Here is a 12,882-nt window from a genome sequence, read left to right on the forward strand (position 1 = left end):
AAGTTCATTCTTCAATAAGAAAACTAGATTCATTACTAATCACCTCCACTGTTTAGTTCACTGCTGAGATACTGCCTCATCTTAAGGACAAACGCTAAGAAAAAGCCTGACAACACTTGCTTTTTGGGTGTCCAGGATATGACTCATCACCCACAGCTGCCTCTGGGGACATGGACTTGCTCAGCCAGAATCATGGAACACTGGGATTAGAAGACAGTTCAGAAAACAAGGACCCAGAGAGTGATCTGCCTGTCCCGCCCAGGGTCTGCAGCTAGGACTGAACCCCCATGTAAAAACACACTTTGTTTTGCGGGGGGACTTGAACCTGAAAAAGAAGAGCTGTGTGCTAAAATGGAGTAAAAGTTCAGAGGAAAGAAGCTGCTGTAATGCTGCATGCATGCGAAGGTCGTGCGGTGTCTGTGAGCTGAAATGCCGAGAGGGGTCTGCTCTGTGCTGGACTCTCTGGTCACTTGGGCTGAGTACGAGCTTTCAGGGAGGCAGGAAGGATGATTTAAACAGAAACAGAACAAACTAGCACCAGGCCAGGTGCTAAAGGAAGCCATTACACGCTCATTTGGCAATGAGAACAGCCATGGCATGGAATAATTGAACACATTTGGGCATCAAGTTCTCTCTTCTGTACCCCCTTCCAAAGTCAACCTCACTCCTATAATTAAGAAGGGAACAAAATAAGTCACAGTTGTTTTTTTTAAAAAAGGTCCCCCAGTAAAATACAAACTACATTTAACTGGTCACATTATATAAAAAGTGTGCATTTAATCTTCAGAATAGTCAAACATCTCATTGGGTTGGGTTTCCCAGAGTTTTAAGCAGGACTCTATGGTTTCAGTGAAGAAGTCATGGTACAATTGAAATCACTATAAGAGATAAGTGATTTTTAAAACACATAAACAACACACATTTGCCTTAGGAGTAATATAAATACAACACAGCAGCTATGCGGGTAGTTGGCCAGGCCAGGGGGCACAAGCAAAAAGCCCTCTGTCCCCTGCCCCGCGGGAAAGCCCCCAGACAGGATTCAGCAGCAACCAGTCTATTGCGCAAACATGAACACCATTGTCCCTGAAAAGACACAGTTAGCTGGACTGCCCTCTCGGGGCCACGAGAGCCTAAACATGTGGGCAGGGGCTCAGTGACAGTACATTCTACTGTATACACTTAAAATATTACAGTGTGGTGTTTTTTATTTTTACCAGACTATTATAATTTTTTGAGCTTTCTCAAGAAAACTTTTCAGTCTGTGATGAAGTAAGGTGAACCCATATCATAATGCAGAGCTTGTGTTCCACAGGATTTTATGTGGGCAGAATGCTTATCTGATAAATAAGCCTTTGTCCCTCCGACCTACAGACGGCAACCCCCTGGGCTCCCAGGCAGGAATTCCAGAGCAGCTCAGGTCACAGCTCTCCAGGAGCAAAGACATGCAAGCCGTGCACCTCTTCCCTGCTGTGGAAAGGGGCAGTACAGAGACAGGCGTGGGGGACCCTGGACTAGTCGGACACAGTTGAACGGCCTCTCTCTGATCGAGCCCAGTTCAACTGAGACCTAGAAGCGCCAGGCAACAGCTATTGAGCTGGGCAGCACCGTCCTCCATGTTTTCCAACTTCTGTTTAAAAAACCCAAATGGTTTTCCCCCCATGACTTCTTTCCAACTCAAAGCTGTGGTTTACTCACAACCCAAATCATAAGCACATAGACTGTATGTATAGAATTTTTTTTTAAGCCCACAGATAAAAAACACTACCAAAAAATTAAAAAAGAAAGACAGTGAGTTGAAGCCTTGTCATTGTCTAAGTCACACCAGCTGGGCTTGCCTTGAAGCCCTGTCCCCTCGCTCAGTCCTGCTTCAGCTCTCCCGGCCCTGCGTGGCCCCTGTTAGTTCTCCGTGGCATCTGTCAGCATCCCCTTCTCGATCAGGTGAGACTTGAGTGTGTTGAAGATGTGGAGCTGCTGATCTGGCCGCAAGGTCATGAACTGCTGAATAAGCTTGCTTGGGTTCGGGCCCCTGGAAGACAATGTGACAAAATGGCACTGATGGGGGCCCGGCAACTTCTAGGGTCTGATTATCCAAGTGGCTGCTCCCACTTCTGGATTCTCTATGAACAGAGTGCAGAGGAGCCTCGGGAAATCCATAGAGAAACAGTAGCAACAGAAAAATGCATTTATATTTGGGATGCTTTTCACTGAAACTGGGAGGTAGCTACAATTCTAGAATTTCACCCTATTTAAAAATCTTCCAATTTGGTTTGGATGGAAGGGCACCATACCTGATAAAACTGGCGATGTACACGTTGACAAAGGTGGCCATCAGATACTGGCAGTCAAAGCGATCCATGATGCCTCCGTGGCCAGGAATAGTGTTGGCAAAATCCTGTTAGAGGCAGAAAGCAGGAGAAGGACTGGTGAGCCGGGGCTGCCCAGCCAGGATCAAACCCTGGCCTGCGGTCCCACCTCAGTGTCCAGCCACTGTCCTGAGTAGCTGAGGGAAATAAAGTGAGAAGCAAGCATTGCTTCAAATGCTGAGGCTATAATACAACACGATCTTATTAAATGAAATGTTTTTTAAATAAAGATGTAAAATATTAACAAATAAACAGAAAATCCAATTACTAAATTTCCTTGGAAACATCTTTTTATTTAAGCTATCTAAATCCTGTGTATGGGTGAAGAGTACACAGTAAGAACCTGGTATTTTGAAGGGGGTGGTGGTTGGTGGGTTGGGGCAGGAGGGGAAGGCAGAAGACAGGTGAAGAGGGGCCTGGCTAGGAGACAATGACAGGAACAGAGAAGAGGGTTTTCCTACTTTGATTTTAAAGGCTCGTTTGAATCCACTTGCAAAGAACCCTCCAAAAGGGCCGATGAGCGAGGCAAAGGTGGAGAGGGCAATGCTGTGGATCTGGAAAGGGTACATCCGGATGATTTTCTGAGAAGAATAAATGAAGTAAAAGTCAAGACACCTACAGACACAGCTTTATTACACATTAACATAAGTAACTCTTTATTCAACTATCTATATGCCCCCCACCCTTCCAAAAAAGAACATAATTAGTAAGAAGACTGATTTTTTTTTTTTAAACCTCTGTTTTGGTTGAAGTATGTGAAGAAAATCCAGCCTTACACAGATATGCAGTTGAAAAAAGGAACAGTATTTTAGTACTGTCTTTTCAGATAATTATGGATATTTTTTGATGCTACACCAGAACTTGCTAAGTGGTAGTTTCTTAAAAATTTCGTGTAATGTAAAATCTGAAATCCTATTGATGAACTTTCTGTACTCTTAAATTAAAATCCACTGGTCTATCTGGCACTTTGAATGGACGTTTTACCCATGCGTGACTATATAACCCCATGTACTAGCCATTCAAAAATACTGGTCTGCTGAGTTATGCCAACCTTCCAAATGGAGACACATTTAGCTATATAATGTCAAAACATTATATACTAAAATTATTACAGATCTCAGCAGAAAATTTTTTAAATATTAGGAAGCTACCAAGCTCTCAGAAGGCACACAACTTTCTAAAATTCTACTTTCACAAAAAGCCGTATTTTATTATTGTTAACAATTACTGTCAGCTGTTTTCTTTGAAATGACAGGCTCACTTCATTCATTTTCAAGAAAAATGTCTGTCAATTATGCAAACTTAAAATGCTATAGTTTGTCAGATCTTTTCAAGTAAAAGCATGTTTCTATAAAAAAGCAGCTAGGTCAGTTCATAAGTCAAGCAAGGGCCCACATGCTTTTCCTATAAACAATCAAGTACTACAGTATTCAGCAGAAGTGCTTTATGCATACTTTTCATTTTGGTACAAAAGTATTAGAAAGGTGTATATTCAAGGGCCAAGACTTAATACAATTAATAATTTTACTATTTCACCAAAGACGCTCTTAACAGGAACTGGCTTGTTTTTACTGCAAGGGTGTGGCACGAAGATTCCAATGACTTAGCCCACTCTGGTGCCACCACCTTCTCTCATGCTAAGTCACCAACAGGTTCACTCACCACTGCTTTGTCAACAAAGTGAACAAGGCAAATAATGTCACTGTATTATTAGGAAAATAGTCGTGACCTCACAGATGCCCTGAAAGGATATCAGGGTCGTCCAGGGATCCCCAAAGCACACTCTGAGAATCACTGGTCCTAATGATGTGAAGTGGAAAGAAAAGTCTCCTCCTTTCCTCACCATGAACTGACCTGAACAATCTCCTTCATCCTGGGGCCTACGGCTCTGGGGACAGGAAGGTGGCTTTATGGGAGAAGGCAGTGTGGAGAGGGGGTTCTCCCTTGTAGTCACTATCCCCCTGAGGTTAGTTCGCTCCATGGGAGTGGCACATACCCAGCCAATGGCCGACTGGATCACCTCAGGAATGCTATACTCATGTAGGCGGAACAGGTCCGAGGGCTCACAGTCCACAGTGAAGCTGTTGGTGTCATTGTTGTACTCCACAGGGCAGACAAAGCATCTGTACCCAGACATCACATAGGACAGCTGAGGATGAAGAGAGAAACAGGCAAAGGAGACAAGTTTCGCCATCCCACCTGGGCAGCAGACTCCTGGGCTGGCCACGTCCTTACAGTGCCTACGCCCCCCAACTGCAAGTACGCACTGAATCAGAGGCTTCACCACTTGTGTATTTTGCCTGAGCTGGGGCCAGGGATGGAGGGCAGTTCACAGGCCACTGGGGTTGCACACACACTTGCCCAAACACTCAGGTCCTGAATGAATGCAGTAAAGACCTGAGGAATGTGGCCAAGAAGTTTCTGTCCATTTGGGGGAGCTATAGTCCATTTTCTCAGGACCTCTTAACTTGGTGCTAACAGAAGGCAGGAAGGAGGGAAATGGTTACCAGGAAAGAGGCAGCCAGGAGGAAGAAGGCTGAAGAGCAGTAAGGTAAGGAAGCTGCGCCACTGAAGGACAGATGGACAACACTGCAAAGGGGAGACTGGCCCAGGGTCAGAGCAGGGAATGGTGCCCTTGAAAGGATTGGGGGATCATCCTCTCTGGTCAGAGCACACAAAGGAGAAAATCTGGGCTGGAGTGGCATATCTCACCCCACCCCTTTGCTCTCCGATGCCAATCACGCTGACCTTGAAACATCAAATGCCTAGACAAGAACGCCATCTGCTGAGTGTTGCATGCCTTGGTGTTCAGTACAAGGTGCACGTGGCCTCTGCCCCTCAACTGCCAAGAGACTGCTGGCGCATGAAGAACAGCTGGTGCTGCCTGTGCCAGTTATGCAGCGTGCCATGCTGGTGCCCTTCTTCAGGGCAAGGTCCCATTCAGTAGAACAGAGGCCTTGGCCTTGGAGACATGCTCTCTAGCGCTGGATAAGCCTCTGTCACTCCCCCACCCAGCCAGGAACCACCACCTACCAGAAGGCCGAACAGCACAGTAGCAAAGAAGCCCCCGATGAAGCCTTCCCACGTCTTCTTCGGTGATAGCTGTGGACAGAGAATAAGTTCTTAGCAAAGGGTATTTTGATATCTCTGGTTTTGGAAACAATGGATATTTGTTAGAAACCTCACTCTGTTAACCACCTCACCTTTTAAAATACCCCATGCTCAGTTTTCTTGTTCCTGGCCTGATTCCCCTCAGTTTCTCTTCTCTTTCAACTGGTCATTTAAATCACTTAATTATATTATAAAACAGTATACCGATTAAATAGCAATATTCAAATTCAGCTCAAAGCCCCCCAAAATGTGCTTATATAGTTTATAAAAATATTTTATTAGCTCTCTTTTTTCCTGTGGGTAACTGTCAATGTTTTCCTTTGATTTTTTTTTTCTCTTAAAATAAATTTAGTACTAGCCTTTCTCCAGGATGACATAAAACACACAAACCAGCTAGATAGCCTCTGTCTCCCCAGCTCATCTACTCATAGAAAGCATCACCCTTCCCTCATGGTAATATTTCACGTTAGGGTTATCCATTTACCTTGATGAGGGGGGTCCGACCAAAAAAGAAGCCAAACATATAGGCCATGATGTCATTACAGATCACGCAAGAAATGGGGACAATGAACCTACAAAATAAACCAAAGGATCAACTCCACCAAGATGAAAATACCTTAAAAGTCCACAAAACAATACCACTCATAAATTCCAGAATCAAAATAACTCATAAAAGTATTTGTTACCCATTAAGAAATAAGTTATAAAAAAAAAAAAACACCAAAAACCAAACAAGCCGTTCCTAGTACCTGGCACATAGCAGGCATTCAAATGTTCGCTGAATGACTACTGACTAAATGAAGGTGGCATTGTATAAAATGTCATTTGTTCTTTTGTCATTATAAAGTAATTATCTACACAACAATACAAATTTAAACTAAAAGGAAAGAAGAAAAATAAAAGTTGTCCTTGTTTCTCCCATCCCTATCTCCATTCCCCAAAATAGCTGTTTTTAATCATTCATGTTGTTTCTCCTTCTAGTAGTTGCCTCCCTGATTCTAATAAGTAATGTATTTTGTCTATTTCATAATTTATCTATTTTTTAAAACTGTGTATTACTATGAGCTCTACAAGTAAGCCTTACCATTCCCTAGGACTACCCTGTGGGCAAAACCACCATGGATACAAAGCTAGATTTCTTCTCTGCTTCCTCCTGCTGGTCTGGTCAGCCCCCTCATAAAAATGGGGGCAGTTTCCACACTTGTACCATCACCCTATTCTCCTCACTCTCCACTCTCTGACAGTCACATTTAAAAAATTTCCTCTATTAAAACTCTGACTGGTGTGGCTCAGTGGGCTGGGCGTCATCCCGCAAAGTGCAAGGCAACCGGTTCAACGCCCAGTCAGGGCACATGCCTGGGTTGTGGGTCAGGTCCCCCGTTGGGGCGTGTGAGAGGCAACTGATACATGTTTCTCTTGCACATCAATGTTTCTCTCCCTCTCTCCTTCCCTTCCCCTCTCTCTAAAAATAAATAAATAAAATATTTTTTAAATACTCCTCTATTACAAATTTATGTATAAATCTCAATTTCATGGCCCATCAACTATAGGCGAAATTTTCTGACTTGCTGTTTTTTAAGGGAGGGATTTAGAGCATCTTTATCCTCCCAACTCCCCACAATATTTACTCTGTGGAGGCTTCTAGCACATACTCTCTGCTCTACAGCTATAATTAAGTCTCGTAGGTTGAGTCTGAAAACCAGTAACTAGAGATTTGAATATTACTCACTGTAGAAGCAAGTGGTATATCTGGCCCTCAAGTTGAAGACTTAGCATATCTCACTGTTAAGTAACACCTAATAGAAACTCTGAAAGAAAGAAGGAGCTGTATGCTCCCCAGTCCATTATAACTGTTTTAACCATAATAATAGCTATAACATTTATATGAGCTAGTCTCCATTCTAAGCATTTTACATGTATTTACTAATTTATTCCTCAGGAGGTAGGGAGTACTATACTCTCATTTTGAGGTCTGGAAACAAAAGCACAGTCTGGGGTTTTACCCAGAATACTTCAGTACCTCTCTTATATACAGTAGGATAGGCCTCATCTCTTCTTCAATCAGCCTGATGATTTCTATCAATGCTGATAGATTTCCTGTTAAAACCCCTGCATTTCTGGAATAAAATCTACTAAGCAGCAGTACAGTTATGCACAGCTTAACTATGGGGATATCATTCTGAGAAAAGCATTGTTAGGTGATCAAGTCCTTGTATGAATACCACAGAGTACACTCACACAAACCTAAGTAGTATAGCCTGCTATACACCTAGGGTATTCCTCTGTAGAGGTGGAAAAATAATTTCGCCTCTACCCTTCTGGGCTCTTGGCTGACGCATCCCAATAATAAAAGACAGATTAATAGGAGAAAAACTAATAAAAGTGTAAAAAACATGTATACCAGGAAAACTGAGTAACTGGCCAAAATGGCTGAAGCTACCAAATTGAATATCATCTTCAGCTGAAAACAAAAGAAAATACTAACGGTGGAGGGAGTTGGTTAAAGGAGGTTATCAGGGAGAGCAAAGTAAACAAGGGTAAGGTTGTTATGCAGACTTAAGTCTATTCTCTTCTGCATTGATCATAGTTTGTAGAAATAAGGTCATCCCCCTCTTTCAGGTACAGCAAGGAGATCCTTACATACAAAGATTTCACATACACATACAAATGTAACCTCTACTTGGTTTTCAGAGCTTCTCTCAAGTCTTATTTCTTTAAATTAATCAGCCTAAAATAATCTTTATGCCAAGAAGAGATATTTTGGGGTGACAAAATTCCCTACAGCTCCTAGGCTACAAATCTGTACAGTGTACTACTGTACTAAATACTACAGGCAATTATAACACAATGGTAAGTACTTGTGTAAAGCATCACACTACGATTTAACTAGGTGACGGGATTTGTCAGCTCCATTGGAACCATCATAGTATATGTGGTCTGTCATTGATCAAAACTTTCCTTTTTTCTTAAAGCAAGGAAAACATAAATATATATTTTTTAATTATTTGTTTGTTTGTTTGTTTATTTATTTTTAGAGAGGGGGAAAGGAGAAAGAGAGGAAGAGAAACATCACTGTGTGGTTGCCTCTCACTCGCGCCCCCAACTGGGGACCTGACATGCAAACTAATCAGGTGCCCTGACTGGGAATCGAACCAGCGACACTTGGTTCGCAGGCTGATGCTCAATCCACTGAGCCACAACAGCCAGCGATCAAAACTTTTCTTATGTGGCACCTGACTGTATACATTCGTTTGACACATTGTCAGATTCCACTTGCTAACAGTTTACTTAGAATGATTTGTTTATAACCATAAAAGAAATCAGGTTATCATTCTTGTTTCTCTCTCCCTATGCTTATCACCTTTAGCATTAAGGGTTAGATAAAACACAGGTATTATCATTGGTCCTTTCTTTTTCCAGGTGTGGATTCTCATGCAATATTTAATTCCCCTACAGTAATTGATCTATTAAGTTTTCTTCTTCATAACATTTATTAAGTTTACATTTTGCCAGGACATCACAAAAATTTCCTCTAGGATTTCAAATTTGTTGCCATACAGAACTGTCTTTGACTCTTTAAATATCCCTGTACCTGTTAGTCTAGAATCGTGGTTCTCAAAGTGTAGGCCCTGACCAGCAACACCAGAATCACCTGGGAATATACCAATAATTCAAATTCCCAAGCCCCACCCCAGAGGTACTAAAACAGAAACTCGGGGCCAGGGCCCAGCAATCTGTGTTGTAACCAGCCCCACAGGGATTCTGATGTAGCACAAGGTGAGAACCATTGGCTCAGAAGGTAAGGCACCTGTACATGAGAAACACCCACAAAGTAAAAGGGAAAATTCCCTCACTGTCATCACTCACCAGATCATTCCTTCGAACAGGTTGTGGATAACGAGATGTGACTGGGTGACAACAATCAGTAATGTCACATGGGTCCAGCCAAACTGCAAAAGAAGAAAAAGAATGAACTTTATTGGTTTGCCTTGAAAGGTAACAGCCGATACTAAATAGAAAATTGCTGAGAAACAGGTAGGAAAGATATCTGCTTCCGCAGATATTATTAAAAGTGAAAAGGTACAGATCAGGCCTCCGGGAAAAACTCTGTCCCCCATTACAGTGCCCATAAAAAGTCAGCACCACATGGCTCACTGGTAAGTCCCTCTGTGCTCTGAAAGCCTGGGTACTTCTAAGTATTTGTTGAGTGCTTGAGGTGCTGATAAAGGAAATATGTTCCATTTGGGAAAGTGATGTAGGATATCTGTGAACAATGCCTGAGGCCTTGAGGCAGGATAGTAAGAAACTATGACATTCTTCAGCAAGTGAATGAGGGAAACTGAGACAAATAAAGAAAGTACTGATAAATCACACGATCTTGTCTTCACTAACCAAGAACACTTAGGAGCAAATGGTTCATACCTCTCCTCCCCAAGAAAAGAGCGAGTAGCTTAAATCACCCTAGTCAAGGAGACAGGTAACAGAGACCCAGGCCCAGATGGTGCTATTAGTGCCAGCCAAAGCCAAGAATGAATGAAGTCAGAGGAACAAATAACTTAAAAAGCCCAATCAGAGCCAGACAAATCCAAGTTAAAAGTAAAACAGTGAAGCTGACCAGAGAATGATCCCAAACTTCCTTATACACTCATTTTGATTCATCAGCATGTTAAAAAAAAAACACATGGAAAGCTGTTGAATATTCTGTTGAGAGACCCCCGAGACCTCCCTAAAACTCCCACCTACAGAAAACAGATAAAAACTCCTAGACAATGACAACAAACTCACAACGATCAACAACTGAATCTAAAAAATAAAAACAAAATCCAACTAAGCAAACCAGAATAGGAACAATCATCGGTATGGGGATCATTTGGAGGGTTATCAGCTGAGAGGGGGAAGGGGAGAAATGGGGAAATGGTGCAGGGATTAAGAAGCATAATTGGTAGGTACAAAATAGACAGGGGGAATTAAGAATAATATAGGAAAGGGTGAAGCCAAAAAACTTATATGCATGACCCATGGACATGAACTAAGTGGGGTGGGATTGCTGGGGGAAGGGGGTTACTGGGCAGAGGGGAGCAAAGGGGAAAAAAATTGGGACACTGTAACAACATAATCAATAAAATATACTTAAAAAAAAAACAAACTTAAGACAAAGGACCCAGTGTGTGCTCTCCCTTGAGCATGCCTGCACCCCCCTTCTTTTCTCAGTCATGTATTTTTGCTTTCTTTCTTCTAAGCTCTAAAGGTCCCCAGGAGACTTGCAACGAGGAAGCGGCAGGCAGCAGCAGCTTGTCCTAGGCTAACCTAACCCCCTGGACCTGGTTCCAAGGGCCCTCCTTCCTTTTGTCTCTGTAACTTGCTTCCCGAGTCCCTGCAGCTCAGCGTGACTCATTTCTATTACTGACTTTCTTGCCTGAGTCCACGCGTCCAGAGCGGCTCACTTCTGCCACTTCTGTTGCTGTGATTTCCTTTCTTAAATCTAGGCAACCCAGCCTAGGCTCACTCCTATTGCTGTGATCTTGCCTCTTTTATCTTATTAAGCCCTTCCTTCGTCTCACTGTCCCCAGCTTTAAGAAACATATTCTCAAAATCACCCGCACACACGTTGTGAAATCTTTCCTGCATGAAGTCAAGAACCTACACATTCTAGACCATGCTGGGGCAGACCCTCCTCAGTCCAGTTCCCTTTCTGGTGACAGCACCACCATGAGCCTTACCTGAAGCCCACTTTCTTCAGGACCTAGTGGAGAGATTGCTTAGGGTGTAAATTAACTAACAGTGATTGGATCTAAGTGGAGGTACAGCTGCCAAACTTCAACAGGCTTTCTTCCTTCATGCTCTGGGCTCCAGAAACATACATAACAGACGGCACTCCAGAGTTATGACTTCTCACAGAAAGGATGAGAGATCTGTGGAGTTTCTGCAGAACTTCATTTAAGCCAAGAATACACACACATACACACACACACACACACACACACACACACACACACACAATTTCCCTTACCATGTAGAACTGCAGGCGGTAATGCTTCTTGACCAGACTCAATACAAACATACAGAATCCTGGTTTGAGGGAGAAGAAAGGGCAAAATAAATCACATTTTGCATTTATCTTCATCCTAGTCATTTCCTCTGGCTGTGTACGTGATTGTGATTGCATCCCTTGGCTAGTTTCCTAGAAGCAATTAACCAGTGCACAATCCCAAACCCCAGGCAGTAGAGCAGGGAGGAAGACATGAAGTAGCTCTTCAGATAGTAATCAGAATGGAAAAAAATGACTCCATCAAGACAATGAAAGGAAGGCTCAATCTTTAAATCTTCCAGACTACACTCAAGTTAGGCCGCTATTCACCAGATAAGAATAATCTGACCCCAGAGCAGGAGCCAGCAAACAAAGGTCAGGCTGCTGCCTGATTTTATAACTAAGATTTTATTGTAACACAGCTATGCTCATTTGTTTACATATTGTCTGTGGTTGTTTTTGTGTTGCAAGGACAGAGTGTGAAGTTGCAACAGAGACCCTGGGCCCCCAGAGCCTAAAATATTTATTATCTGGATTTTTTTTTAAAAGATCTTATTTATTTATTTTTAAAGAGGGGGGAAGGGAGGGAGAAAGAGAGAGAAACATCAATGTGTGATTGCCTCTCGCACGCCCCCAACTGGAGACCTGGCCTATAACACAGGCATGTGCCCTGACTGGGAATCGAACCGGCAGCCCTTTGGTTCACAGGCCACTGAGCCACACCAGCCAGGGCTATTATCTGGACTTTTTAAGAAAAAGTCTGCCAACCCCTGTTCCAGTGAAGAGGTCTGGTGAAGGGCATTCTGCCAGGTATGGGGTAGAGACTCCCTTGCCTCTCTCACAGGCACATATGATAGCAAAACAGTATTTGCAGCCCTGCCCCCTTCTCCAGGAAGGATACGGACTTTTATCCCCAAGTGTGGTAGGCCCCTCAAAAGCAGTGCTGCCCAGAAGAGAGCATGTCGCTGTCCCAGACACCCCTCACCTCCCGCCGGGGGGCTGCTTTCAGGGTCTGAGGCATGCCCTCTGAATATCCTCAACGTCTGCAAACCCCTTAGCAGTGCATTTTGTGTTTTAATACCCAGGTGTCACTCACAGAGCTGATCAAAAATAGGTCAGACAAATGTAGGTCAGAACAACTTTCTCATGTGCCTCAATCTAGCTTCAAAGGCATCTCTGAAATGCACTAGCATCTCAGAACTACAGTCTGAACTGAGTTTAGATTGACCAGCACTTTACTGTTTATCAAGTTTTAATGTATATGATTTAATCTTCACAGTAAGTCCACAGTTTTAGCTCTAGATTACAAAAGAGCTCACTGAGACTCAGAAAGATTAAGTTCCCAGCCCCTGTGAGGTTACAGTCTTCTAAAATCCAAAT

The 12,882-nt window shown here is 43.0% G+C and overlaps 1 protein-coding gene across 1 annotated transcript in view; it reads right to left on the reverse strand.

Annotated features, from left to right (window-relative positions):
- Window positions 1-1,719: 1,719 nt before the first annotated feature.
- Window positions 1,720-12,882, reverse strand: part of CDS2 (CDP-diacylglycerol synthase 2) — a 47,175-nt gene continuing 36,012 nt past the window's right edge. Inside the window, exons 6-13 of the mRNA XM_090286072.1 lie at window positions 11,485-11,543; window positions 9,342-9,424; window positions 5,959-6,046; window positions 5,397-5,465; window positions 4,360-4,512; window positions 2,825-2,944; window positions 2,289-2,392; window positions 1,720-2,026 (exon numbers count right to left, since the gene is read on the reverse strand). Of these exons, the coding sequence (XP_090142198.1) occupies window positions 1,897-2,026; window positions 2,289-2,392; window positions 2,825-2,944; window positions 4,360-4,512; window positions 5,397-5,465; window positions 5,959-6,046; window positions 9,342-9,424; window positions 11,485-11,543 (806 nt within the window). The 3' untranslated portion in view covers window positions 1,720-1,896. The remainder of the gene's footprint in view (window positions 2,027-2,288; window positions 2,393-2,824; window positions 2,945-4,359; window positions 4,513-5,396; window positions 5,466-5,958; window positions 6,047-9,341; window positions 9,425-11,484; window positions 11,544-12,882) is intronic.

This window comes from Furipterus horrens, unplaced genomic scaffold (assembly GCF_987537825.1).
Source record: "Furipterus horrens unplaced genomic scaffold, mFurHor1.1.pri manual_scaffold_8, whole genome shotgun sequence".
NCBI lineage: Eukaryota > Metazoa > Chordata > Mammalia > Chiroptera > Furipteridae > Furipterus > Furipterus horrens.